The 25620-nt window shown below is 35.2% G+C and overlaps 4 protein-coding genes across 6 annotated transcripts; 1 reads left to right on the top strand and 3 right to left on the bottom strand.

Moving 5' to 3' along the window:
* The first annotated feature begins 536 nt into the window (after positions 1 to 536).
* On the top strand, positions 537 to 25186 carry rassf4a (Ras association domain family member 4a). Of its 3 annotated transcripts, XM_042737198.1 has the most exons (12): positions 537 to 962; positions 1074 to 1138; positions 11070 to 11155; positions 11262 to 11337; positions 20127 to 20272; positions 21494 to 21564; positions 21790 to 21950; positions 23802 to 23903; positions 23972 to 24023; positions 24120 to 24241; positions 24558 to 24655; positions 24742 to 25186. In XM_042737198.1, the coding sequence occupies exons 3-12, from the start codon at positions 11100 to 11102 to the stop codon at positions 24809 to 24811; spliced, it is 954 nt and encodes a 317-aa protein (XP_042593132.1). In that variant the 5' UTR covers positions 537 to 962; positions 1074 to 1138; positions 11070 to 11099; the 3' UTR covers positions 24812 to 25186. The 3 variants fall into 3 exon arrangements, with proteins under 3 accessions (XP_042593132.1, XP_042593134.1, XP_042593133.1); XM_042737199.1 differs by lacking the exons at positions 537 to 962; positions 1074 to 1138; positions 11070 to 11155; positions 11262 to 11337 and adding exons at positions 13460 to 13517; positions 13601 to 13654; XM_042737200.1 differs by lacking the exons at positions 537 to 962; positions 1074 to 1138; positions 11070 to 11155; positions 11262 to 11337 and adding an exon at positions 13445 to 13517.
* cxcl18a.1 (chemokine (C-X-C motif) ligand 18a, duplicate 1) lies at positions 1844 to 4283 on the bottom strand. The gene is made up of 4 exons (XM_042737202.1): positions 4117 to 4283; positions 3875 to 4007; positions 2617 to 2694; positions 1844 to 2081 (listed from the first exon to the last, which is right to left on the bottom strand). The coding sequence occupies exons 1-4, from the start codon at positions 4187 to 4189 to the stop codon at positions 2000 to 2002; spliced, it is 366 nt and encodes a 121-aa protein (XP_042593136.1). The 5' UTR covers positions 4190 to 4283; the 3' UTR covers positions 1844 to 1999.
* On the bottom strand, positions 8652 to 10228 carry LOC109100680 (C-X-C motif chemokine 9-like). The gene is made up of 4 exons (XM_019114119.2): positions 10077 to 10228; positions 9292 to 9421; positions 9114 to 9197; positions 8652 to 8957 (listed from the first exon to the last, which is right to left on the bottom strand). Exons 1-4 carry the CDS (start codon positions 10129 to 10131, stop codon positions 8855 to 8857), a joined length of 372 nt encoding a protein of 123 aa, XP_018969664.1. The 5' UTR covers positions 10132 to 10228; the 3' UTR covers positions 8652 to 8854.
* On the bottom strand, positions 16344 to 18121 carry si:ch73-6k14.2 (DEPP1 autophagy regulator). The gene is made up of 2 exons (XM_019114118.2): positions 17967 to 18121; positions 16344 to 16925 (listed from the first exon to the last, which is right to left on the bottom strand). The coding sequence occupies exon 2, from the start codon at positions 16922 to 16924 to the stop codon at positions 16532 to 16534; it is 393 nt and encodes a 130-aa protein (XP_018969663.1). The 5' UTR covers position 16925; positions 17967 to 18121; the 3' UTR covers positions 16344 to 16531.
* Positions 25187 to 25620: the final 434 nt, after the last annotated feature.

Genomic DNA, 25620 nt, shown 5'->3' with positions numbered 1-25620 from the left:
TCCCTTTTCCGAGGAACATAAGTACAAGAAGAATTTTTTTTTTTACACAACAGAAGTCAGTGGTCATCAAACTGTTTTGGTTACCAAGCAAACACTTTTCTTCATTATATATGGGAAAGAAAGTCATAGGCTATAGGTTTTGAACAACATATGTATGAGTAAATGATGACAGAATTGTCATTTTTTGGTTGAACTGTCCCTTTAAATTCACTGTGAAGTTCACACCGAAATATTTTGAGTATTTAAATAGGGTTTACAGTGTTAAGTATTCGTTTCTAAATTCAGTTCCCTTATTTGGCAAGTGCCGTTGTTATAATAATTTCCCTTTTAAAACAAATCCGTCTTTCCATGGGGGAAGTGTCTTGGCAGCTCAAAACATCTACTTCCTCAAATATTTTATCCGACCTTTCGGTGTCATATTTTCCTAGACGGCATCCTCAGACCGAGCTAAAAACAGGAAGCTCGTGCGCCGCAGTTGTCAGACTGAAAGAAACTATCTAGCGTTGCATTTATATGCGTGCTTAATTGTTCATCTTTACACATTTTAACTGAAGCTTTAAATTATTAAAATCCTACAGCTTAATTAAGTTGTGATATGACAGGTGGGCCGAATGCAATTTAACGGCAACCTTTCATTTGCAGCTTAATTGTCTCGTGGTTATCGCAAGAATAGTGATAATTATCTCACCGACATGCTAATAATGCTGTGAACGGTCCCGGCGTTTCCCAGGGCAACCGCAGAAGACTCCCGCCCACGGACGTCTCTGATTGGCTCCTGTACTCAGCGCAGTGTCGGATTGGTTTACACAGCTGCCAGTCTTCTGAACGAGTAGCGTTATTTTGACCGTCTATTCCCCGAGGAAGAAGCAGGGTGAAGTAGAAGAGTGAGAGATAAGACGTTGTGTCTTACAAAACAGCTGGGCTCCGTCGGCTCTTACAAAGGAACGGCGTTTCATGAGATGGTAAGGACAATATATGCAAGGAAACAGAAATGATAGGTTATCTAGAAAAGAGTATAGCAATGGAAATGGTTTCATTTTAGATGTTGTTTGTTTTTCTGAATAATTCTGCAGGTGAGCTGTATGTACCGCTGTCTTCTTTTGAAGGCTACCTAGGCTTCTCCTGAAACTGTTCTCAGGTACGTGTCTTTATACAGCTGTCAAAACAAACTGTAGCCTACTTGAGTGAACCATCAGACAGGCAACATCTGCACCAGATGTGTCAGAATTGTGATATTTTCTGTGTGTTTCCTTTTCATAATGAAAGTAAATCAAAAATAGCCTATTTGAAACTTATGTGTTTTGCCAACGTCTTTCAAATCCGTCCAACTTCTGCAAAATAGTGACACAGAAATCCAGAAGTGGTTAAGGACTCTATGCCTGATATATTCCTGCAGCAGAGTCACAGCTGGCTTGCAGTAATTGACTGGTGGGCAGGGGGCTTATTTCTGTATGCAGGTGGAGAGTATCTCTAGACATGACCCCTTATTTTTAAATCAGTCTAATGCACAACTGGGATTCTTTCTGGTAGACACAGTAGATTGTGTTCTTTTTTTTTTTTCTTTTCTTTTCTCTAAAGGCATTTCTTGCTATGAGACTAAAGTGCCATATTTAATAATTAATGAGAATGGTCATAGACAGAGGTGGGGTTAGTTCATAGAGTATTAAAATTATTATCCTTCACTGAATAGAAGGCTTTTGTTGATTTTATTCAGGTGAATACAGGCAAACTGGGACACTTTCAGATAATTTATGTAAATTGCATTTTTAAAATTAAATGTCAAATGGCTTAATTTCAAATATGGACACAAAATAGACAGATAATTACACAAAGACCATGCAAAAACTTTTACAAGGTTTTATTAGAAAACAGCAGTACAAAAATACACAAAACCATCTATATAATACATATATCATTTATCTGTGCAAAATAAAGGACAGGCAGGATAAATGACAAAGACACATAGTCTTTCAACACAGAAAAGGTAAAGATTGTTGAATTACAGCCTCTTGGGCTTTTTTGGTCCATTCTTCTTGTTGAGCTTCAGACAGGATTTTTTCCTCTGTGTGTTGAATTTAATCCTGGACAATAGAACAGTGAAGGGGTTTAATTATTGGGGAGGCCCGCAAAGCTGACCAAGCAAAAACACACGTTCTCAACCCTAAATCAATGCACACCATTAATGGCAACGTAAACACTTAAAAATTCTCTAGAGACCATATTTATCTTGACTCAAACATCTCTGAAAGCATCAACAACAATATACAATTTGTAAAACACAAGGCTTCTAGTGCTGCATATAACCAGTATTTTTATTTATGCTTTTTTTTCAGTATTTTATGTATTTGATTGTCAATATTGTTAATGTATTAATATGCACATATAGCTTTTGTAGCTGTATTGTAAGCAGAGAGTCGGGAGCTAGTGAATCTTTAAAGTATTTTTATGGTAGTGTTTGCTTCTGCCACAGAGTGGCAGTGTTTTCCCTTTATTTAAATTAAAAACCTATTTGAGGTTTTAATCAGTGTATTTCTTAACTGACACTTTTTAAAATTAGTGTATATTATAATCAGATCATTTGCAGTGTCATTAGAGGGCAACTGTTTGTTGACATACCCTTTCCAGCATTTTTGCAGTTTTTTCCCCTGGTTGGAGTCTGGATTTAGACAAACTTGTTTACCTGACAGCTGGAGTCTGTGGAGGAGAACAGCGTGTTTTAAATATGTGCAAACCACTGCAAGCAATAAGATACAGAAACATTTGATCTGAGGGATTTACTCATGCCAAACTTCCAAACAAACTATATTTGAAGTCTTATATTAATTTTACTTCAAATGAATTAAATCTTTGAATTGCTTCATTAATGCTTAGACTATTGTAAAAGTGTTTTTATTACAACTTAAACCAGATAAATTGAGACATTTTAGTTTTTAATTTCTTCCTTTTTCCTATTTCCTATCCCGCTGCATCTGTATTCACTAGATTTTGCCATAAGAGAGCTCATATTTCTAGAGTTCAGTGGTATTATTTGTGTTATCACACACAATCATGCCTAAATTCCATTAGATTTTGCCGTAGGAGAGCTCATATTTCCAGAGTTCAGTGGTATTATTTGTGTTATCATGCCCACTCATGCCTAAATTCCATTAGATTTTGCCTATATTTCCAGAGTTCAGTGGTATTATTTGTCTTATCATGCCCACTCATTGCTAAATTCAAATGAAACTAATCTAATGCAAAAAAAAAATCATTTTCCCATGGCCTGGCTTTGTGCTTTCCACCAGATAGATTATCCCAACTCGGGATATGCCTCAACATGAGATATTGTGTAATACCGTCACACACCATTAACAATTACATGGATTGCAAAATGTCCAGAAGAGATATAATTACATGTTAATTATTACAGACTTATAGATGACAGTAAAGTACTGAATTTATTAGAATAGTACTATATTTGCTTGGAGGCAGAGGCATCATACACATTGAGAGGTCACATTAACTTACTTAATATGTATTTTTTATTTAAAAAGATGGTAAAACAATAATTGCATTTTACCACGACAGGCAGTAATCACCAAGCATTTCAAGAAATGCAAAAAAAGTAACATTGAGATAACACCTTTCGTGTTCCATATAAAAAAAAAAAATCATGTGAGTTCTGAGTGACATGACGGCAATAGATGATGACAGAATTTCAGTTTGAAGCAAATGATCTGTGGAAGGTTGACTCGATCTGAATCAACAAATGATTTCTGCAGAAGTGTTTTAGGCAAACACTTTTTCGACAATTTATCAAAGGTACATTTTTTCGGAAACTGCACTTAAAATCTTATGTAGCACAACACATTCAGAAGGATACTTTTTTACTCACATTATTTGAACCTTGTTGCAAAGAGGATCTTTCTGTATGATCGTGAAGTCTGTAATTTTTCTCCATTGCACTGAGCCAGTTTCCTCAACACACTCACATTTTTCACGAATGATCATTGCAGCGGTCCTGTTACCTAAAGAGAAATCCAGAAACATAAAACCACGTGTCCCACATCACCTCCATGACCAATATCTGACAAAAATCTGTAAACTGTTGTGATAAGTATTTAAATACTAATGTACTTGTCATGAAGTGTAAGCAGACTGAGATTAGGAGAAGCAGCCAGACACTTGTTTGCAGAGTCCTGAAAGCCATTTCTCTAAAGCTATGTTAATCACAGGAATGTCTCTCGAGTGTGTTTGCACAGAACTGTACTCTTGTTCTTCCTCACTTTCCCTCCTTAAAGCATTTCCTGTTTTGCCATATTAAGCAGGATAAGAGTCACGTGATTTCAGGTAAATGAGAGGTGATTTCGCAACACCTGTGTACCCACCTTGTGTATGTTAGTTTTGGGTCTGGAATGCTATTGTTCTGTCAGTGGTTATATGGTTCAGAGAATTTTTATTTGAACATATGCTTTTCTGTATCCATTTAGGATTAATAGTTAAAACTGAAGGGTTCTCACATATTGAACCATTGAATATACAAAGAAATTGCATTGAAATCAGATAACCATGTGCTTCATGTGGTATATTATATTATATTAAAATGTGTTATGTTATATTTAGTGCTGTAAAAATTATCATGTTAATACAGGAGATTATTTTTTTTCATGCAGAGGTGGAGCTAGGGTTGGCCACCCCACTCACAGCTGCTGCTTCTTTTTTCTTGACAAGAATTGTGTTTTATTTAGACGCAGAGCATCTTTACTGTACATTGTTCTACTTCAGTAGATCATCATTGAACTGTGTTCAGGTTCAACTGTTGTCAGGTTATATGTCAGTAAAAATGATTTTTCTGTCCCGTCAGCCATTATACTGGCTTCTTCAATTGCACACACTAATATGGTGGTGTGCTGTAGCTTGTATTGTTTCATATTAAAGCGCGAATGAAACTACAAACATGCGATCACCTTCACGTTCAGCGGTGGCAGCTGTCAAAGTAATAGCAGCCAAACAACCTAATAACCCAGCTGCTGTGATGTCTATTAATCAAAGAACAAAAGAAAGAAGAGGATATCAATAACTTTTGTAGCTTTAAAGCTGCCATTCATAACATTGTTTGGTTAAAAATGATCCGAAATCAATATTTGCGCAAGTACATAATCAGCCAGCATTCAAAACTATCGCCTTACTTTAGCCCAATTCACAGATTGTTTATAGCCTTTTCTCACAGCAGCTGGAATAATTAAATTTATAATTTTTATAGCAAATTGTAATCCAGAAAGGATTATGTGTTTATGAAACACATGTGACTGAAATTAAATTATATTCCAGTTTTATATGTACATCTGATTACAGATAGCCTGGGATTACACAAAATTTGTATTTTAAAGAGAACCAGTTCGAAGTAAGAATAATTTGCTTTTTGGGTTAAAATAATTTCTTAATATGAAATTCGATTGGTATGTCAGTTAGAGATTAGATTGTACAGAAATTGAAATCTACACGCTAATACACTATGGGCAATGCTGATGTTATTAACATTAACAATTTGAGAACAAAGTATAACAATAAAAATAATTTGCATGGTTTGATGTGATATGAGCTAACCGATCATTAGATTTAATCACCATTGGTAGCGCAATTCATTGTAATGCTTTTTTTTCTCAGTTGGTCAGAACAAATGTGTCAGACCAGTATCCACACCGGTGCGGTGACTGGCAGCCACACATACTCCTCAAAACATTAGATTCATCTGCGCTGGGGCCGTGGCGGTGCACAACCCACGTAATGAAGATAATTGCCAAAAGGGTCTGGCTGCAGACTTGCACTTGCACTCTCAGACTTGCACTCTCAGACACTTGCACTTCCGCTAGTGACATTACTTGCAGTCTTTATTTTATATTTTGTTCTATTTATTTATTATTTTTTTGTTTGAATCTCTCAACATTTTACAACAGCAGCCAGGTATTGAAGACAAGAAAAAAGAAACTAAATTACGAAGTCACTTGCAATCACCACTTGAACTCTCAGCTACCTGCGACGTCACTTGCAATCAACAGAAATCGTGCATGTTGCCAATGGAGACAAGATGCTGTGGTGATTAAACGATTAAAACTAATTTAGTACCGTCACTTACAGGGGTCCTGCAAGAAAATAAACAAGACCCGCAAATCCGCGGCCACAAAACAGCAGAATATGAATGCAATGCTCAAAGTCTCTCATTAAGCGTTTTCCTCCCTTAGAAAACATAAACAATAAATATGGCTTAATGTATTAAGATGCTATTCAAATATCAAATTCAATATAGTTTATTAATATAATGAATAATGTATAAAACATGGCAAAACATGGCATAATGTGGCATAATAATAGACTAAGAAGATAAAGAAGAAACTCAATATGCTTCTCTTCATTATTAAAATATACATAAACAATATGTACAGGCAACCAGGTGAGCCCAGAATAAATGCAACATGCAAAGTTTCGCGTTAAGCGTTTTTCCATATAGAATAACTGTCTACAGCTCTTTTATTTCTTTGTCTTTGTACATTAAGCTATGTGTTTTATTTATAATGATTTTCTACGGGAGGAAATGAAACGCTTAACGAGAGACTTTGTGCATTGCGTTCATATTCTGCTGTTCTGTGGCCGCGGATTTGCGGGTCTTGTCTTTTTCTTGCAGGACCCCTGTACGTTACGGTACTAAATTAGTTTTAATCGTTTAATCACCACAGCGTCTTGTCTCCATTGGCAACACATACGATTTGTGTCTATTGCAAGTGATGTCGCAGGTAGCTGAGAGTGCAAGTGACGATTGCAAGTGACTTCGTAATTTAGTTTCTTTTTTCTTGTCTTCACCACCTGGCTACTGTTGTAAAATGATGAGAGATTCAAACAAAAAGTAATCAATAAATAGAACAAAATAAAAAAGACGGATGTCACGAGTGGAAGCCCAAGTGTCTGAGAATGCAAGTCTGAGAATGCAAGTCTGAGAATGCAAGAGCAAGTCTGCAGCCAGACCCTTCTCGATAATTGTGCAAATAACTGCAATGGCAGGTTTTCAAACAGAGATGGCGACAAAGAGGCAAATAGACTGCAACTTTAAAGGGTTACTTCACCGCAAAATGAAAATTTTGTCATTAATCACTTGCCCCCATGTCGTTCCAAACCCGTAAAAGCTTTGTTCGTCTTCGGAAAACAATTTAAGATATTTTGGATGAAAATCAAGACTGTCCCATAGACTGCCAAGTAAGTAACACTGTCAAGGTCCAGGAAAGTATGAAAAACATCGTCAGAATAGTCCATCTGCCATCAGTGATTCAACAATAACATTATGAAGCGACGAGAATACTTTTTGTACACAAAGAAAACAAAAATAACGGCTTTATTCAATAATTCAATGTCTTTCCAAATCATCTTGGCACCATTTTGACAAATCTAAGCGGTACGCAGGTGGCTTACGCTCTTCTATGTCAGCCTGACACATATATGACTAGTAAAATAATGGCAACTTACTCTGCCAAACGGCTCTCCTCGGAGTAGCTGCAAGCACTGCGTCTTCTTCTTGTGTGGCAGGTGTCAGCGTTAAGGCACAATATTACCACCTGGGTGCTTAACCAGGTACTGGCACTGGAGTATTTACATGTGGTGTTATCATAGGAGAACTGTTCATTTTAAATATTGCGGTTATCGCTAATACTTGTATATCGTCACACACTAAATTAACACGATTTCAATAATTGTTGCTTTGAATATCACGGTTATCATCAATACCGGTATATCGCGACACCCCTAGGTGGGATTAATCATGACTAATCCCGATTAATTTTAGAAAAAAATGTGTGCTTAATTAGTAAAAATTTTTTATTGACGTTTATTGATTCACAGCACTTATAATATTATTTAAAATGACTGAATCAAGGTGATAGGTTATACCATCAAAAGTAATATTTAAGGGCTATATATATATATACATATATATACATATATATATATATATATATATATATATATATATATATATATATATATATATATATATATATATATATATATATATTAATAGTCCCTTATCAATTGCATAGCACTTTTTACAGTGTAAAAAATATGTAATTTTATAACAGAAATTTAATTTCCATAAATTTCACTTCTCCAGGCCTGGAACCTTGAACCCTGACATTAAGTTAAACCTTCAGCATTGTACTTTGTTTACGTTTTGGTATAGGCCTATTTTTGTTATATATATATATAATAATTATTTGTATTAAAAAATATTTCTATGTATAGAAACATGTAACAGAATATAAAACATCCAATTGTTAAATTTAAGACTTGAATTTAAGAATATAGCAGAATGTAGTCCAGTGTAAACAAACATGAGAACACAAAGTAGAGAAACACACTGAAGTTCTATTTTTGTGTGTTAGTTCATGTTTATTATATTATTTTATATTAAACTGTAAACTGTAAAAAAGCATTTTCTTCATACTGTATGATCATTAAATACAAATTTGATAAGAATATATATATGAGATCAATAAGTATGTATAAATGTATAAAAATTTATAAGAACATAAAGCTGTGCCTTCTGACTGGCCGGAACGTTAGACCTGCATAGCAGGGCTCAGCTCATCCCTGTATAACATGTCAAGGTTAGATGCTGTCCTGTCCCTGTTGTAACATGTCTTCATTGTATGCTGTCCTTTGGCCTCCATACACATGTGCATTCCTCTGAATTCAGCCTTTTCTTATGTCCTTGGCTTGTTTAGTGCATATGAATGTACAGCAGTCCTAAACCACTTTGCACAAGATTTGTAGAGTTTTCTCTCCTGTGGATCTCTTACGTTCTTTGCCTCAGTGTCTTTAGTATTTGAGTTTAAGACTTGACCTTCCTGGATTTAACCTGCTTCCTGTTTCTTTGCCTTGGCTTTTGCTTTTGTCGGTGAATGCATTTTTTGCGGTCCTTGCCATTTGGCGTACTGAATAAAAAAAACAAAACAAAAAAAACAGTAGAATCAAGCTCAGCAGATTAAAAATTGCAGACCACCATCATATTTGGAGATGTTTGGAGTGACTAATTTTTGGATACGCTTTGCTGTAGATTAGAGACTCATTCAGCAATAACACTCTCTTACCGTTGCCAACATTGCAGCAGTCTTTTGCCTTGGGGACCATCTGGACTGAGACACACGGGACTATTATTCTTCTGCTGTGTGACTCTAATGAAAAATACAGAGAATAATAGCACATGTAAACCCAATTCTGTACGTACATTTAGAATCTTATGAAGTAAAATGTATGTGAATTACTTACATGATCTCATCCTGTAAACAGTTAGGTCCTTTCAGACTGACTTTAAAATCTGAAAATGGTCCCTTGACGCTTTGTTTGACCTGTGGACACTGACAGGTCTTTGGAATATATTGGCTTTCCACGACATGGACTGTATTTAGGAAAATAGAAAAATTTAAATTATTAAACAGCCATGATGTATCAAAAAAATTCAGAGTCAGTAAGATTCTTGTACTTTTTTAAAAAAAAAGAAATTCATATTTTTATTTAGCAATGCATTTAAATGCTCAAAAAAAGTGACAGTAAATGCTTTGACAAAAAAGATTTATATTTAAAATGCTGTCCTTTGTAATCTTTCTATTCACCAAAGAATCTTTAAAAAATATCACACACACACAAAAAAAAAAAGATAAAAAAATCAGCATATTAGAATGATTTCTGAATGATCATGTGACACTGAAGACTGGAGTAATGAAAATTCAGATTTGCCATTACAGGAATAAATTTCATTAAAAAAGTCATTTTAAATTGTAAAATATTTAACAATATTACTGTTTTACTGTATTTTGATCAAATATATTAAGCCTGGGTGAGCATAAAATAATTCAAAAGCATTAAAAATGTTTCGAACGATAGTATATAATTAAAATGTCTAAATTATTATTCTAATTAAAGTAATTTATAGTTAAACCTGAGAGATGTAAGATTTAATTATGTAGAATTTTGGCAAGTCAGTTAAAACCCGACAGGTGCTCAGCAACTGTTTTAGTTCAGTTACTATAGTTCATCTGTTCTGATACACTCACCTGTTAGAAGGATGCTGAGGGTGAAAGCCAGCAAAGCAAACACTGTCAACGTCATGATGAAAGTGTTTCTGAGTGTAAGTGCTCAGTGGCCTGCTGTTGTTTTATACTCCTATGAGGGACTTCCCAGCTCTTGTGCCACTCCTGGAAATTCCAGTTGTGTCGCTACTCCCACGGGATCAAGCCATTTGAACACAGATAATAGAGAGCCATTTACAAAAGCCCACTACTGCAGGAATCTTAAAAAACTTGGTCACATGTAGATTATGGAGGCTAAGAGCAATTCCTTATTTACATTTGACACAAAGATTTAAATCCTGTCATGATTTCCTCACCCTCATGTCATCTAAAAACCTGTATGCTGTTATTTTTCATTGTTGAAAGACTTCTGAAGCCATATTATAGTTAAATATATGGAACAGATTCCTAAAATGGAATCTCATTTGCATCTGTGCCAGATTCAAAAGTGCAAAGTCAACATCTCAAACCAGCCACTAATTCTCTGGTGACAAATCATGGAGGGGCAGTTTTGATTACTGCTATAGAGACAGAGATTTGAGAGCTGCAAAAAGTATTATATCTATAATAATTAAATTATTAATTAATTAAAGTAATACGGCTAGTTTTATGGTGCTTTTTTCTCTGTATTAATCTGGAAAACAGCTGTTTGAAGAATTTTCAAAACTTTTCCACTGAAGAATGCATTACTATTCTGTGACCTTTCAGAAGGTCTGAAAACATGCCATGGCAAGCCTTATCACAAGATACCACATTCTGTTAACTGTTGAACCATGTGATTTCCTCATATTGCTGTGATTACTTTCACTTGGTCCTCCTGCACAAGATTCATGGTGACATTAATGGTTCATTTGGATTATGAGTATTTTTGAAATCATGTAACAAGGTATTATTCACTGCTAATTACTCACTTATTCTTGTTCTTGACATTATTAACTTTCTCATTGCTTTCTCTCCCATTGTCTTGCTTATCTCCAGCTGTAAGCCTTTCTATTGAGGAACCCCACTATGGCTCATGACAAGACCTCCTTTGTGAGGCTGAATGAGGAGAAAGTAATTGCAAAGTAAGATTTACACTTTTGATACACACTGAACATTAGAAACGTGCCCTCTAACTAACTAAACATTATTATATTAAGCCCTTGTTGTTAAATCATGTCCCTTTTTCAGGTCTGATATTTTGTCCCTTCTAAAAACGTACAACTGTTATCATGAGGGAAAAAGCTTCCAGCTTCGGATTCGTGAGGTATGTTACATCACAGACAGTGCAGTTAACTGCAGACCTAAATCAAATCTTTTGTTTCCTGGTTAGTGATTAATAGATCTAATCTGACCAAGAGTTGAGTCAGAGTGTGTGAGACAGCAAAACAAAAAGACTATTGTCTCAGAATATGTAAATCCAAGTGCGCCATTCTTAAAAATGCTGGTTAAATGGGCCTAGATGACATGTGATTGGCTGCATCTTTAAGCATAACATTATTATATTTATATTATAATAATTAAATGACCCTGGACCACAAACCTGGTCATAAGACTCTTTTTTTTTTTTTTTTTTTTTAAATGGAGATTTACACAACATGAAAGCTGAATAAATGTGCTTTCCATTGATGTACGGTTTGTGAGGACACTATTTGGTAGAGATACAATTATTTGAAAATCTGTAATCTGAGGGTGCAAAAAAATCCAAATATTGAGAAAATAGCCTTTAAAGTTGTCCAAATGAAGTCCTTAGCAATGCATATTACTAATGATAAATTAAGTTTTGATATATTTACGGTACGATAATTTTGACCCATACAGTGTATTGTTGGCTATTGCTACAAATATACCCCAGCGACTTAAGACTGGTTTTGTGGTCCAGGGTCACATATGGCTTTAAAAAAATATGTGGCTTTATGTATCTATTGGTGAATACAAAAATATTGTGATTATATTTATGAACAGATCTGGGTAGAATACTAACAGATTGTAATATGTTACTGATTCCAAATTATATTTAATAGACAAAGTAATACATGATTAAATAACCCTGCGTGTTCATCCATAGTTGATGTAATGGTGAAATGCTAAGAAAACGTTTCTTAAAACTGAAATTATTTCTTTAAATCCAGTGGTAATATGCTGTCTGGCTTCTCAGTTTTCTGTGACTGATCTTTGTGTGTATGTCCACAGAAAACTAGAAGAATTTCTGACTGTATATAAGTGGCTATTTTAGAAAGTAAAATTTAAAAGATGAAAAAGAAGATTTAGGGAGAATCAATAATTGATGAATCATTTATTGTTATTAATTGCACCCTAATTCCAAGTATTTTAAAATGTAATTTCATCTGATTACAAGTACCTAATTTTTTGGAATCCGATTACATAATCCAGATTTATGAATCATTATTTCTGAGTGAAATCACAGATACATGTACATGCACGGCTCAACAAGTCTCTTTATCTGTTTTCACACTGATGGCCCTTGCAAGGTCATGGAAAGAGATGTAATTATTTACTAAACGATCTACAAATTATTTACAATCTGTTTCTGTCAGTGAACATGACCGAGAGTACAAACAAGCTCCTAATTATTTCCAATTTTATCTCAACAAGTAACTTTAATAGGAGGTTTGTGTGATCTGTCAGCAAACAGGACTTAGTCTGTCACATTGTTATGATCTGTTGGATCTGTTACAGTCTCTGGGAAATCGCTGCCGGCTGCTTGTGCTTTTTAGAACGTGTTTGATCCAAATTTAACCTCAGTATGATACTGAAAGTAAAGAGATTTTCCACTGTTCAGACACACATTGTGACTAAAATAAAAGTTTTTAAAATAACTGTCATTGTGTGTGACTATGCATAATATATTGCATTTTTTGCAACTAAATGCAATGAATGGAACAGGAAGTGCTTTATTCATAAATATGCCACATTTGTACACAATACAGACTGAAAGGTTGTTTTTATTGGGTGTGTTTTACAGCATGTGCTTCTGGTTGTCTTTTATTTGTCTCTGTGTGAGTGAATGGTTTACTTTAAAATTTTATGTGACTGAATGACGAGAGTTCATGCTCAAATATTTCTACAGCTTACTGTAACACATTTTTTATTATTAAAATGTACTGTTGAATCAGAATAATTTACATTTGGCAAAGTTCTAGGATCTAACTGTTGAAATGCCTGTAATAACAAACCTGTTTATCACATGAGGCTGAGTCATAGGTATTGTGAGGATAAACAGATAGTACCACGTGATAATATCTGTATGGAGAAAGAAAGAGAGCGGTGAGGTGAGGTGAGGAGAGGTGGGGAGAGGTGAGGGGAGGGGAGGGGCAGATAAGTACAAATTGATGAAAAACTTTAAGATTAGACTAAAGGTTCAGGGGAAAGTGAAAGTGCTGAAAGGAAATGAGTAACTGTGATAGATTGCAGGAGCCTAGTAAAGTAAGTATTGATGTAGCGAGGTTTGTCATGCTCTGGGTTCCCTGATGAGTGTACTTCTTATAAACCAGCTACTTTCTGTGTAGAAGCCCTGGCAGTGTTACACCTGTGTCAATTTATGTGACAACAGGCCTACAAAGGTAAGCCCAGATAAAAAGTGACTATATCTTCAGAGAATTTTGCTTTATACAAGATCAGCACAGGCTTTTTGAAGACATCCACTTAAAATCAACTTTAACAGTTTAGGAGATTGTCTAAGATATTCAGGTTCGTTTTTATTTAATTAATAAGATAAAATAAACCTTTTTTGAGCATGTTGTTGTGAGAAAACCTTGAACCTGGGAACATTTAATGACTTCTGGTAAGTTCTGTGTATTATGATAAAAAACAACGAGTAAAATGAAGATGATTTACCATTTATAGATTTATATTTTGAGGACTTTAAAAAACATGATAGATTACTTTTCCCTTCTCAGTTTCCTTTCACGTAACTTGAAGACATTCAACTTCATCCACGGATAGCCAAGTAATTGCCATTGAAGTAAATTTGTCTAGTTTAACCAGCCTAAACTACTGTTTATAAACGGCTCCATCTAATATTTATTGTAAGAAAACACTTTAGTGCAAGATTGTATTTTGGTCATATTGCTTCTTGGTGTTGTTTAGACTTTAGTTTTGAGAGATTAGAGATTAGTCTGCAATTCTGCAGAACGCAGCAACCACCCACAGTCTATTCGCTGAGCTTATTGTACGTTGCGTACAAAAATGCGTCTTTACACAGCTTGCAGAAGTCGAGGTGCACCAACTCTGGAAACATGTTTACACAAGTCAGTTCATTTAAGGAAAAAAATTCATCACTGGTACTGACATTTCGCCAGGTTGGTGCGTCACTTCTTTGAAAGATTATTGTCTGAGTAACAAGCTGGTTTCTAAGCGAAAGAATTAAAATTCCAGTTTTGTAAGCAATTTCTGTTTAATAACCTGTACTTAGGCTACTACATACCTACTGAATAAAAGGCAGCGGCTATTTGCACTAAGTGAAAATAGCATATTTTCTTAGTGATAGATGCTATTTAAACTAAGTGCAAATAGCTTTTTTTTTTTGTGATATGCTATTTACACTAAGTGCAAATAGCTATAGATTCTATTTACACTATGCTAAAATTTTACTACTTATTGCAGATAGTGGCAATCATCCACACCTCAGTATTGTAGTAGGCCTATACATTGTAAAACAGTATACAATATTAACTTATTAAGTGTAAAGTATAATTTTAATTCAAATTATTAAACGGATGCCACCTTCTTGGGACAATAAAGCCCTCCCTACACCTATCTTAACCCTACCCAATACTTTATTTTCCAACTTTCTGATTAAAATCCTAATTTTCATTGAAAATAAATGTTTTTCTGATGTAATTTTAAAAGGGAGAAAAAGGTTCGCCAAAAGGCGGACTCGAACCGAGGTCGATCGCGTCGAAATGGACATGTTACACGTTTTACCATATGTTTTACAAATTGTCAGTTGTTTTTTGTAGTGTTGACATCCGGAATCAGACGTTGGTTGGCGGAGTTAGTGTAAATAGCTTCAGCCAACAAGGCGGGCTATTTGCACTTAGTGTAAATAGACTCCGAAGGAAAAAAAAAAAACAGTTTTTTGGCAGGTGTTAGCTGGTCATCCAGCCGGGTTTAGCTGGTCAGCAGGCTGGTTTTAGTGGGGTCTTGACCACTTCTTCAGCTGGTCAGGTTGGGAGACCAGATAAAACCAGCTACTTCCAGCTTAAACCAGCTGTTTTTTTTTTTTTTCTTCTGCAGGGTTCTAAACAGACATAAAGTCATGTCTACACATATTTTCGACTGTTTTTACTTTCCTTTCTGTACAGACTTGCTGTGTAATTATTTTATTAATAAATCTATCTGTTAATGAGTTTTTCATGTTGGTATTATTGCGACAGAACTGGGTGGAAAACACTAGAAGCCACTAAAATGAAACAAACATCTACTTTTCTGCATTACCTATTGTAACATTTTTATGATTCATGGTGATACTACAAAAGAAAACATTTTCCTTCCAACACGTTTCCTCCTTGTCCTCAGGCAGCAGGTCAGAATCCGAGCGTTCATTGAGCGCCCTTTGTTGGTTGTGTTTAGACAATGCTGTAAAATTACATGCAGCCAACAGAGGTCGCCCTTAGCTTCGGAACTCAACATTAAACAGCTAGTTCACCAAAAAAAGATTTTTTGATAATTTACTTTCTCTCATGTTGTTCCAAGCTTGTACGAAATTATTTCTTGTGCTGAACACAAAAGAAGATATTTTGAAGAATGTCATTGAGTAAATGATGACAGAATTTTGTTTTTGGTGACTCTCCCTTTAAGCTTATGTCTTACAAATGTCATCTTTTGGATTGGGGACCTGATATGACAGTATATATGTGTTTCTAACCACAAAGAAAATTACTGTTGTATTTTAGCCCCTGGCCTTGTTTTATTTGCATAAATTGCTTAAGGGATAATACGTTGGGAAGCTATTCCTGATCTGTGAAAATGAAAGTGTGCAGAAATCTTTATGTCCATGATAGATAGCTAGAACTGCCATAACATATTTAGAAGCTGATGGTAATATTGTTATTCATGTTGCAATTTTTTTTAATGTCTTTTGCTCCCCTAATCTTACCATCATACATGCTTAATGCAAATATAGATGACTTTATCAGGTTTAAACAAACACACTCACTCAATCACTCACAAACTCATACAGATAGATAGATAGATAGATAGATAGATAGATAGATAGATAGATAGAAAGGACACATAAAAAAGTCAAAATACATTTTTAAATTTTATTTTAAAAAAACATAACAGAAAACCATGACTTTACAATTAACATTAGCATCTTTGTACAAAAAGTCTGTTCAGACAATAAATTAAGAAGTTCAGTTCATGAGATCCTCTGAGTTCGTCCATCACTCGTTCAGTGTTATCCTCTCATCAATATGGCATTATGCTTTGGCTCATTAGAGTAACCACAAAGCAGCAGGTGCACTGTCTGTCCTGTGCAAATCCTCTCCATGTGACTGTAAGTGCATCTGTGCAAACAACCAGTCCACTGGGTCTTTAGAGCCCCGGTCCACCTGACTGTTGAACCTCAGCATGACCTCATCCAGACCAAGGGAAGCACAGCGGGGCTGCAGAGCCCGGGAAGTGCTGCGTGACGTTGAGGCAGAACCAGCATGCTTCCCCATGGGCTTACGCCTCTGAGTCCTGGATATCCTCAAAGGGCCGCAAGCAGGCTGGGCAAGTTCCTTGATGGAGTTCATGTATTCCTCCAGGGACTGTGAGAGGTCCTCATGCGACTCTGTTATTGTCGGTAGAGGAGCCACAGACAAGAGTAATGTTCTGGGTTTCATCCTGGAGGGAGATGAGAGATTGTTAGTATTTCTTGTATTCCGTGTCTACCCTCTTTAAAATAAAGGTTCCAAAAAGGGTTTTTTGCAACAAGGCCAAGAACCTATTTTTGTTTTCGTCTCACCAAAGAACCTATATAGTAAACTGTTCGTAAAAGAACCATAGATTTTCTTAGAGTGAAGAACATTTTAAAATTCTAACAAACTGATCAGTTCTTAATTTTTTTTCTTAGTGTGAAGAACATTTTAATAAATCCTTATTCCATTATGTAAGAAATTATAGTCTGCCTCGACCCAGCTTACACTCCACAATATGTTTGATCATGCTCATTTCCCAAAATGGCTTAATTATTATAGAACAAAGTCAACAGTTATGTTGTTTGTAGACCATTTGGGATGATCACATCCTGCACAAATGGTGACAAATTGTAGAATGGGACAGGTGTGGGACCCTGATAACCACCTCAGACAAAGGGGTGTCAGAACGTAATTAGCATACAGACTACAGCTGTTACAACAGGAGCAACTTCATTTACATGAAGGGTAATAAACTGAAAATGTATAAAAGGTTTGAACGTAGGATGTTCTGGGTTCATTCTGACTCCGTTGAACCCAAGGTACTACATGTACTTTGTCACTGCTATGCTGCAATAAACATCTTCATCAAGATCTTCAATGTTTTCATCACTTTTTCTTACAATTATCAAGAGCCTGTTGTGCAATGGACCATGTCCACACTCTCAAAAATAAAGCATCCTAAATGGGTTCCCAATTTTGGGTTCTAAAATAACCTTTTAGTGAATAGTTACAAAAAAAAATTTTTCTTATTGTGAAGTAAATCTTAATACTCTAAAAAGTCATTTTTCATTACAAAGAACCCTTTGTGCAATAGAAGGTTTCCATAGATGTTAAAAGTTCTTCATGGAACCATAGATGCCAATAAATAAAGTACCTTTTTTAAAGAGTATTTAATGACATTTGAAAGTCAAGAAATGTTCAGTTGTAATGAACAGATCATTCAGTAAATTAGATATCTCAAACTTACCTGTGGGACAGGCTTGTAGGATTGCAGTGTTGATTGTTGTGCAGAGGTTGTGTCTGAGACTGTGTTTGGTTTGAGCTGGTTTAGAGGCAGCTCTCTCTTTTATAGGCCACAGCAGTAAAGGACAATAAGCCAAGGCTAATGGCACTAAATTTAGCTAAGCATTGACCTTCCATGCCTGACAGGAAGAGTGTGTGTGCTGAACGGAGAGTAGAGAGGAAGCTGACCAATAGGCCCCCGCCGCAGCTGCCCTGAATGTTTACATTGCAGTAACAATGAGGCCCTAGGAGCACTCAGCCCTCCACCTACATGACACTTGACTGCACTCACTCACAGTTACAACAGCTGCCAACACCATTACAATATTTTATTTTAGTCATAGGTTTTTGTTGAAGAGCAGGTCCGCAGAGATCCATTGGGGAAAAGTCTGGTGGCCTGCAGCTCTGACCTCTGTCTTGCTTTGCGATTTTGTTCAATGTTTATTTAGTTAAAGAATCACAAGAATCTCCTGTACAGTTGAGGACCGAACAACTGAGAATTAAATAAAGTTCTGTGAATTCGGAACGTAAATAGCCTAGGACTGAAATGAGATGTTGACACAAGATCTTCCATCTATATAATTATGTAAATGTCACTGTGGGGTTAAAGTTGAAATGCAGCTGTGGTAATAATATAAGATGTAAATTATAATCTTCACAAGTGAATCGTGTTTTCTCGCCTCAGATTCACCCCTCAGTTAAAACCAAAACTATACAGTACAGCTATGAAAGGTGCTCATTAAATTAGGTTAAATACTTTAATTGTACAAAAATAGAAGGTTGTGACACTGTTACATGATCTGCTACAACTAGTTATTTTAAGCATCTGTCCTGAATGAAACCTTGTGGTGTAATCTCTTTAGTATATTTAGCTCTGTCAAAACAGTATCGTGCTTCGTAATGGAAGACTTATATACTTTGTTGACTTAGGCCTTGATAGGATTAAGACTGTGATTAAGAGGCACGTTTCTGCTTGAAAGTATCATACACGATTGTCCGTCCGTCCGTCCATCCATCCATCCAATACATTTTTAATAATACATTTGCCAGGCGTGTCTTCCAGTTCCCAATTAAAAAAGTGCAGAACCTCAGGGTGTTGCCTTTCAAAGGAATATGCTTTTTTCTTAAGAAATTAAAACAATTATTTGAGAAAGATGCATTAAATTGATCAAAAGTGATAGTGAAGATATACATAATGTAACTAAAGATTTCTATTTTAAGTGCTGTTCATTTGAACTTTATGTTCAAATAAACAGCAAAGGATACTGAAAAAAAAAAAATTATCATGGTTTCCACAAAAATATTAAGCAGCACAACAGTTTTCAACAGTGTTAATGACTTAACACAACTTTTGACTTATTTCAAAAAATAGCTCCGAGCCTTTAAACGGTAGTCGACAGTCATATGTCTTGTCAATTTGATTAGACAATGTAAGTATATTTCGGTAACACTTTAGAATAAGGTTCCATTAGTTAACGTTAGTTAATGTATTAATTAACATGAACAAACAATGAACAATACATTTATTACGGTATTTATCAATCTTTGTTAATGTTAGCTGATGAAAATACAGTTATTCATCATTAGTAGTCATGCTAATTCACAGTGCATTAACTAATGTTAACAAGCACAACTTTTGATTTAAATAATGCATTAGTAAATGTTGAAATTAGCATTAACTAAGATTAATAAATGCTGTAGAAGGATTGTTCTTGCTTAGTTCATGTTAACTTAAGTAGTTAACTAACATTAACTAATGGAACCTTATTCTAAAGTGTTACCTATATTTCCTTTTGTGGTGACTGTGGCCTATATTGCAGCACTGTAACATTTTCATTTAGCACTTCTGAGCATGATGAATATATATATACATATATTAACTGACCGTAAATATTACTTAATTGAAAGCACATTATTGTTCAGAATAAAAAAAAACACCTAGTACGTGTGCTGTATTGCACTCCTCCCAAAGTGACTTTCCATAACTTCACCACTTCCAATTGAATATCTGCGTTTTGCAACTGCTTTTCCAGCACGTACACTTGAAACAGAGCTGAGACATGAGCCAGCAGGATTTCCTCCATCTGACAAAGGAGTTAATGATTATTATTATTATTTCTTGCAGGAAGAGGGCGAGCTGATCGTGGAGGGTTTACTCAACATCTCCTGGGGCCTGAGAAGGCCAATCAGACTGGAAATGCACGATGACAACGAGCGGTTTCGCTATGCCTGCACGAGTGCGTGGAGGTCGGAGAGCTCAGAGTTTAGCAGGTTGGTGGAACCGCCTGAATGCTGCTGCTACACCACACCCAGATGTGTCCTTTCCTTCGTTAGGTCATAACTCCATCTGTTTCTCTCATTAACTCAGTCATAGACGTCTCCAGGCATGGGCCAGGATTTGATAAGTGTGTAGAGCTTTTTATGTAGGTTAAATGGCTGCTCCTTTATTATTCTCAGTCAGCTCAGATTTGATGATACTGTAGAATGCTGTGTACTTTTCCTAAAAAGCCATGCAATAAATTAATACTTTGAAATTTGATGGACTTCTGTAATTCTCTAGGGGTTGATGACATGGTCAAGGCCATTATTAGAAAGTTTTGTTTTGAGGAACAATATGGCATAAGGGTGAAACTGGGTCAAAACTGCGGTTATGTGGTGTTGATCTTTCACCAACAGAGAAACTGGTTATTCAGAGTCCTGGGCTGCTACTTATTCTCACGTGCAGGAGACTTCTGAATCATGGAAATTTTAATCAGCTCTAATGTTGAAAGCTGCAGTGACCTTGATTTGATACTGTGAGCAAGAAGATTCAGCACGTGAGCATTAAAAGATTGTCATTGGGATTGTATTATTGTATAGCAACAACAGATAAATCAGAGTAATCAGATGTTTCTTTTTTCAGTGAAAGTTTCCAGTTACTCTTTTTAATAGAAAATCACAAAAATCAATCAAGTTAAAGTATACCATAACCATAATTAAAACATTTTTATTATATGGAATAAAATAAAATATATAAAAAATGTTCATGTAGTATAAATTGAAAAACAAAAAAAAATAGATGCATAAAAAACTTATAAAAATAACACAAACACACAAGAAAATATAAAAAGCAAAACTAGTTCATGATATTAAGAAAAACTATAACCATATCTCAATGATACTAAAACAACAATAGCACTTTCTATGAACAATATATAAAAAGATAGAGAAAATTATTAATTTTGTATTATATGTTGATAAAATATTGTATGAAATCTAAAAAAGGGTGTAAGATCAATAAAGCTTATTTATATCAAATAAATAAAATCACAAATGTTTAGTAACATTTTTAAATAACAAATGTTTAGTGAAAAATTTTTAAATAACAATAAAGCTCATAATTTGTAGCATGGTCTCTTGAGATGGAATAACTAAATTTTATGTTTTCTTACATGAAAACTCTTTTTATGAAGCTTCCATTATGTATTTTAGTTATGTGGTTATTGTTTACAGGAATGAAAATGCTGAACACCAGTTTTGTTCAGAGCCCAACAACAACAAAATCAGTGCCTCACCTGTACCCAGTGAGTATGAAAATGATCCATATCATCCCACACACAATCAGGAAAATCTTATCAAAAATGTTATTGATTCGTGTTGGAAAATGGACAACATTGGTGGTTGTTATAGATTAGAAGTTTTAACTGAACTTAATGCATATCTAGATTTTCACCACGTTTCTAACACATCATTGAATGCTTCATCTTAATATTAGCCTGCTCTTGTCTCTGGTTGCTGTTCTGCTGCAGGTGCGGATGGAGCTGAGGAGGACATCCCTCAACTGCTGAGAACGAGAAGTGACGCGAGCTTTGTGAATATCCAAAGAAGATCCAAAACCCACAACACTGCCGATATACAGAGGATAAAAAGACACCGCTTCTCCATCAACGGCCATTTTTACAACCACAAAGTAATTTAAGACGTTTTTTGTGTTATGACATTTTTTTTTTCTCTCTCTCTCTTTAATATAATAAAAAAAGCACAGTTAACCTTAGTGCACTTGAACTATGAAGCTTTCACCTAGAGATCTGCAGTGGGATGGGAAGGGAGGGATGAGTTGGAGCTCCTCTTTACTCCAAGTTCAGGGCAATAGTACAATAGTGCTCAGTGAAAGACAGCACGCCTTGAGCCTGGCAAGGGGCCTGTGCTCTCATAAAGTGCCAGAGCAGCATCTGTGACAGGAGGTGTTCGTCATCTAAGTGTTAATGTTGTACATTAGTGTTGTGAGATGGATGCAGGTGTTGAGAGGCAGTGTTTTCCTGTGCAGGCCTTCCCCTTGGCTGCACCATGTGCTTTTATTATCCAGTGTCACCTGCCTCTCTCATAAATGGTCCTTGAAGGTCATATGAGTTGGCCTGGTGCCTCTGCAGATGCAGATAGATAGATAGATAGTTTGGTTATTTACAGACGTGACAACCACATTCTGTAACCGAACTCACACCTGTAAATTAAGGACTCAAAAACAGGACTGACAACCGTATTCTGCTGCTGTGTGAACGTGGCCCTAGAGATTTCAAGCTAGAACCACCAAACTCAGCCCAGCTCTTCAGACTGATCTGACTTAGTGTGCTATATCTTTTCAGACTGATCTGACCTATAGTTTTCATAAAACTGAAGATTAAACATCATAAAAATCCCATAGACTTACATTGCCAGAATGTTCAGATGAGCCAAGACTATTCAAACTCCTACTGTCAAAATTCAAATGTAAACAAACTAAAGCCCATTAGGCTCCATTAAGCTTCCCTTCTATGTACTATTTATAATCCATTTAAACTCATTCAAACTCATCTATCTAATATTTCTAATCTATCTATCTATCTATCTATCTATCTATCTATCTATCTATCTATCTATCTATCTATCTATCTATCTATCTATCTATCTATCTATCTATCTATCTATCTATCCTAGCAACATGCTAATCATGCTAGCGTCATGTCAGCGTCATGCTAGTAACTTGCTAATCATGTTAGCAATATGCCAGTAGAATGCTAATCATGCTAACAACATGCTAATAACATGCTAGTTACTTGCTAATCATGCTAACAACATGTTAGTCATTTGTTAATCATGCTAGTCACTTGCTAGTCACTTGCTAATCATGCTAGTGACATGCTAGTAACATGTTAATCATGCCAGCAATATGCTAGTATAGGTCAGGCTAATCATGCCAAAAACATGTTATCAACATGTATCTAATCTATCAAAATTTTCAAACTTCAGGCTTTTACAACTGCTTTAAACTCTCAGGCTAGGCTTTCTCAAGCCAACCTAAAGTTTGTCTTGACAAACTTGTTTTTATCTAGTTTCAGTTGTAGTTTTACTTATTTTAATACATTAAGTTAAACTGAATGAGATAAGAAATGTTGCTTTGGCAACTAGCTGAAATAAAATAGATTTAAGTTTTTTTAAATATTTTATTTAAATTCTACAATTGTTTATTTTATTGCTGCTCTTGTTTTCTTTTTTTGCTATGGTTTTTATAGCAATTGTATTGTATTGTGAACAAAAGTGTCTACTACTTCCTTATCTGAATGAAACAATTGTCCGTTGACAAAGCTAAATTGATGACCACAGATTATACCACCTGTTCTATCGTACAGTAAGAACATTATATTGATTTTATTGTAGCTTATACTATTTTATTCAGAATCTCATTTGCCAAATTTTACACTAATTGTGTGGCACATAATTTATGAAATATTACACAATTAATTATCGCTGAAATTGATCTCCTTTTTACACATTTTCTTTACAGACATCAGTTTTTACTCCGTCATATGGATCAGTGACTAATGTGCGAGTGAACAGCACTTTGACAACACAGCAAGTTCTTAACCTACTCCTTAATAAGTTTCGGGTAAGTTTTCCCTTATTCAGCAGAATACCACAATCTTTTCCTTCTTGTTAATTCCCTGTTCTGTACAGGTTGAGAATAAGGCAGATGAGTTTGGCCTCTACCTAGTCCATGAATCAGGGGGTGAGCCTTTTCATTCTTAACTTTACCTTATTTTGAAGAAGAGTCAACTGATCTGCAGATTGTAATTATTATATTTTTACCCATCTTTTGCCTTAGAGAGAGCAAAACTTAAGGACACAGAATATCCTTTGGTATCTCGTCTGTTGCATGGTCCATGCGAAAAAATTGCCCGAATATTTATTATGGAAAAGGACCTTGGTGAAGAGATTACGTATGATGTGAGTATTTTGTACATTTCAAAGTTCACAATAGGTCATTCAGAACGTGCTTCCCCAGGCAAATTAACATTCTGTTGTTCAAATATAGACACAGTGAACAATACTGTCACTTCCAGATGCTACATATCAAGTCTAATTTTAGGATCCTATCCTGGGGACTAACAATAGTACAAATATTTCTATTGCAGTCTCGACATTCATTGTAATATGAAAATGTTGATGCATATGTGCAGGTTCTCTGTGATATTATTGTTAATATTGAGAATACTCTGTGCTTATAGCTCAGTGGTTAATGCAATAATGCATTGTCTTACAGGTTGCACAGTATATTAAGTTTGAAATGCCTGTTTTGGGCAGTTTCATCAAGAAATTAAAAGAGGAGGAAGAGCGAGAGATTTTAAAACTAACAAGAAAGTAAGTTTCACAAATATCTGTGTTCCTATAAGAAAAAAAAAAACAATGTATTCATTTTAATCTGTGTTGTACTTTTCTTTTCACAGATACAGTGCACTGAGATCAATGATATTGCAAAAATTGGATGCCATCTCTAATACTGCAAATTATGCATGAGAAAATGTTGACCGTTTAGAATCAAAGGCATCCTCTCTGTTGTACAGTCATCGTTAGTGATCTACAGATTGCTAGTTTTAGGTTTTTCATTTTTGGTGAAGACATGAGTGCAATAACTAGTGTATAAAGAGAATAGGCTACTGGTAACTAGTAATTAACAGCTGTAAGTACTTTTACCCTCAATTCTCAGGCATTACAAATTACCTAGAATGTTATTTTATGATGCACTTATGCTCTATGATTTAAAAGACAAACTACTGTATTTTTATTATTATTATTTTTTTGTTAAACTAAGAACATATACACCCCTGACATGTTTCTACAGTAACAATATTACCTTTTATACATTTCAAAATAAAACTAATATATGAGGAATTGTGTTCATTTGGTCTCACATTTGTTTTGGTAACATATTGTACAGTGTCATGTTAGTTTTGTACTCACATATAGAATATCTAATTCATAACATCTTTAATCACTTCCAGACTTTTGACAATATTAAAGGTCAGTTTGCCATTATAATTATAGTTCAAATGGATGCATATGATCCTATTCCAATGCAGTCTCTTAGTGCTTCATTTCATTATCTTAAATCATTGTTTTATTGCTTGAGAAAAAGTAATGTTGTGATGTTTCCCTCATGTTCACAATGAGCATTTCTTATTGTTCTTTGAGTGACCCTTGCACTGAATCAGTTCCCACGAGCTATAAAAGCTCATGAAGTCAGTGCCTTCTGGCTCAAGTGCCCATGTTACACAGTGGGAGGCATCCTGGGAACAAGGAACATTACATTACTTAAGGTGGTTCCC

The sequence above is a fragment of the Cyprinus carpio genome, chromosome B13, assembly GCF_018340385.1.
Source record: "Cyprinus carpio isolate SPL01 chromosome B13, ASM1834038v1, whole genome shotgun sequence".
Taxonomy (NCBI): domain Eukaryota; kingdom Metazoa; phylum Chordata; class Actinopteri; order Cypriniformes; family Cyprinidae; genus Cyprinus; species Cyprinus carpio.
The sequence above is the reverse complement of the archived record's forward strand: the minus strand, read 5'-3'. Positions and strand labels throughout refer to the sequence as shown.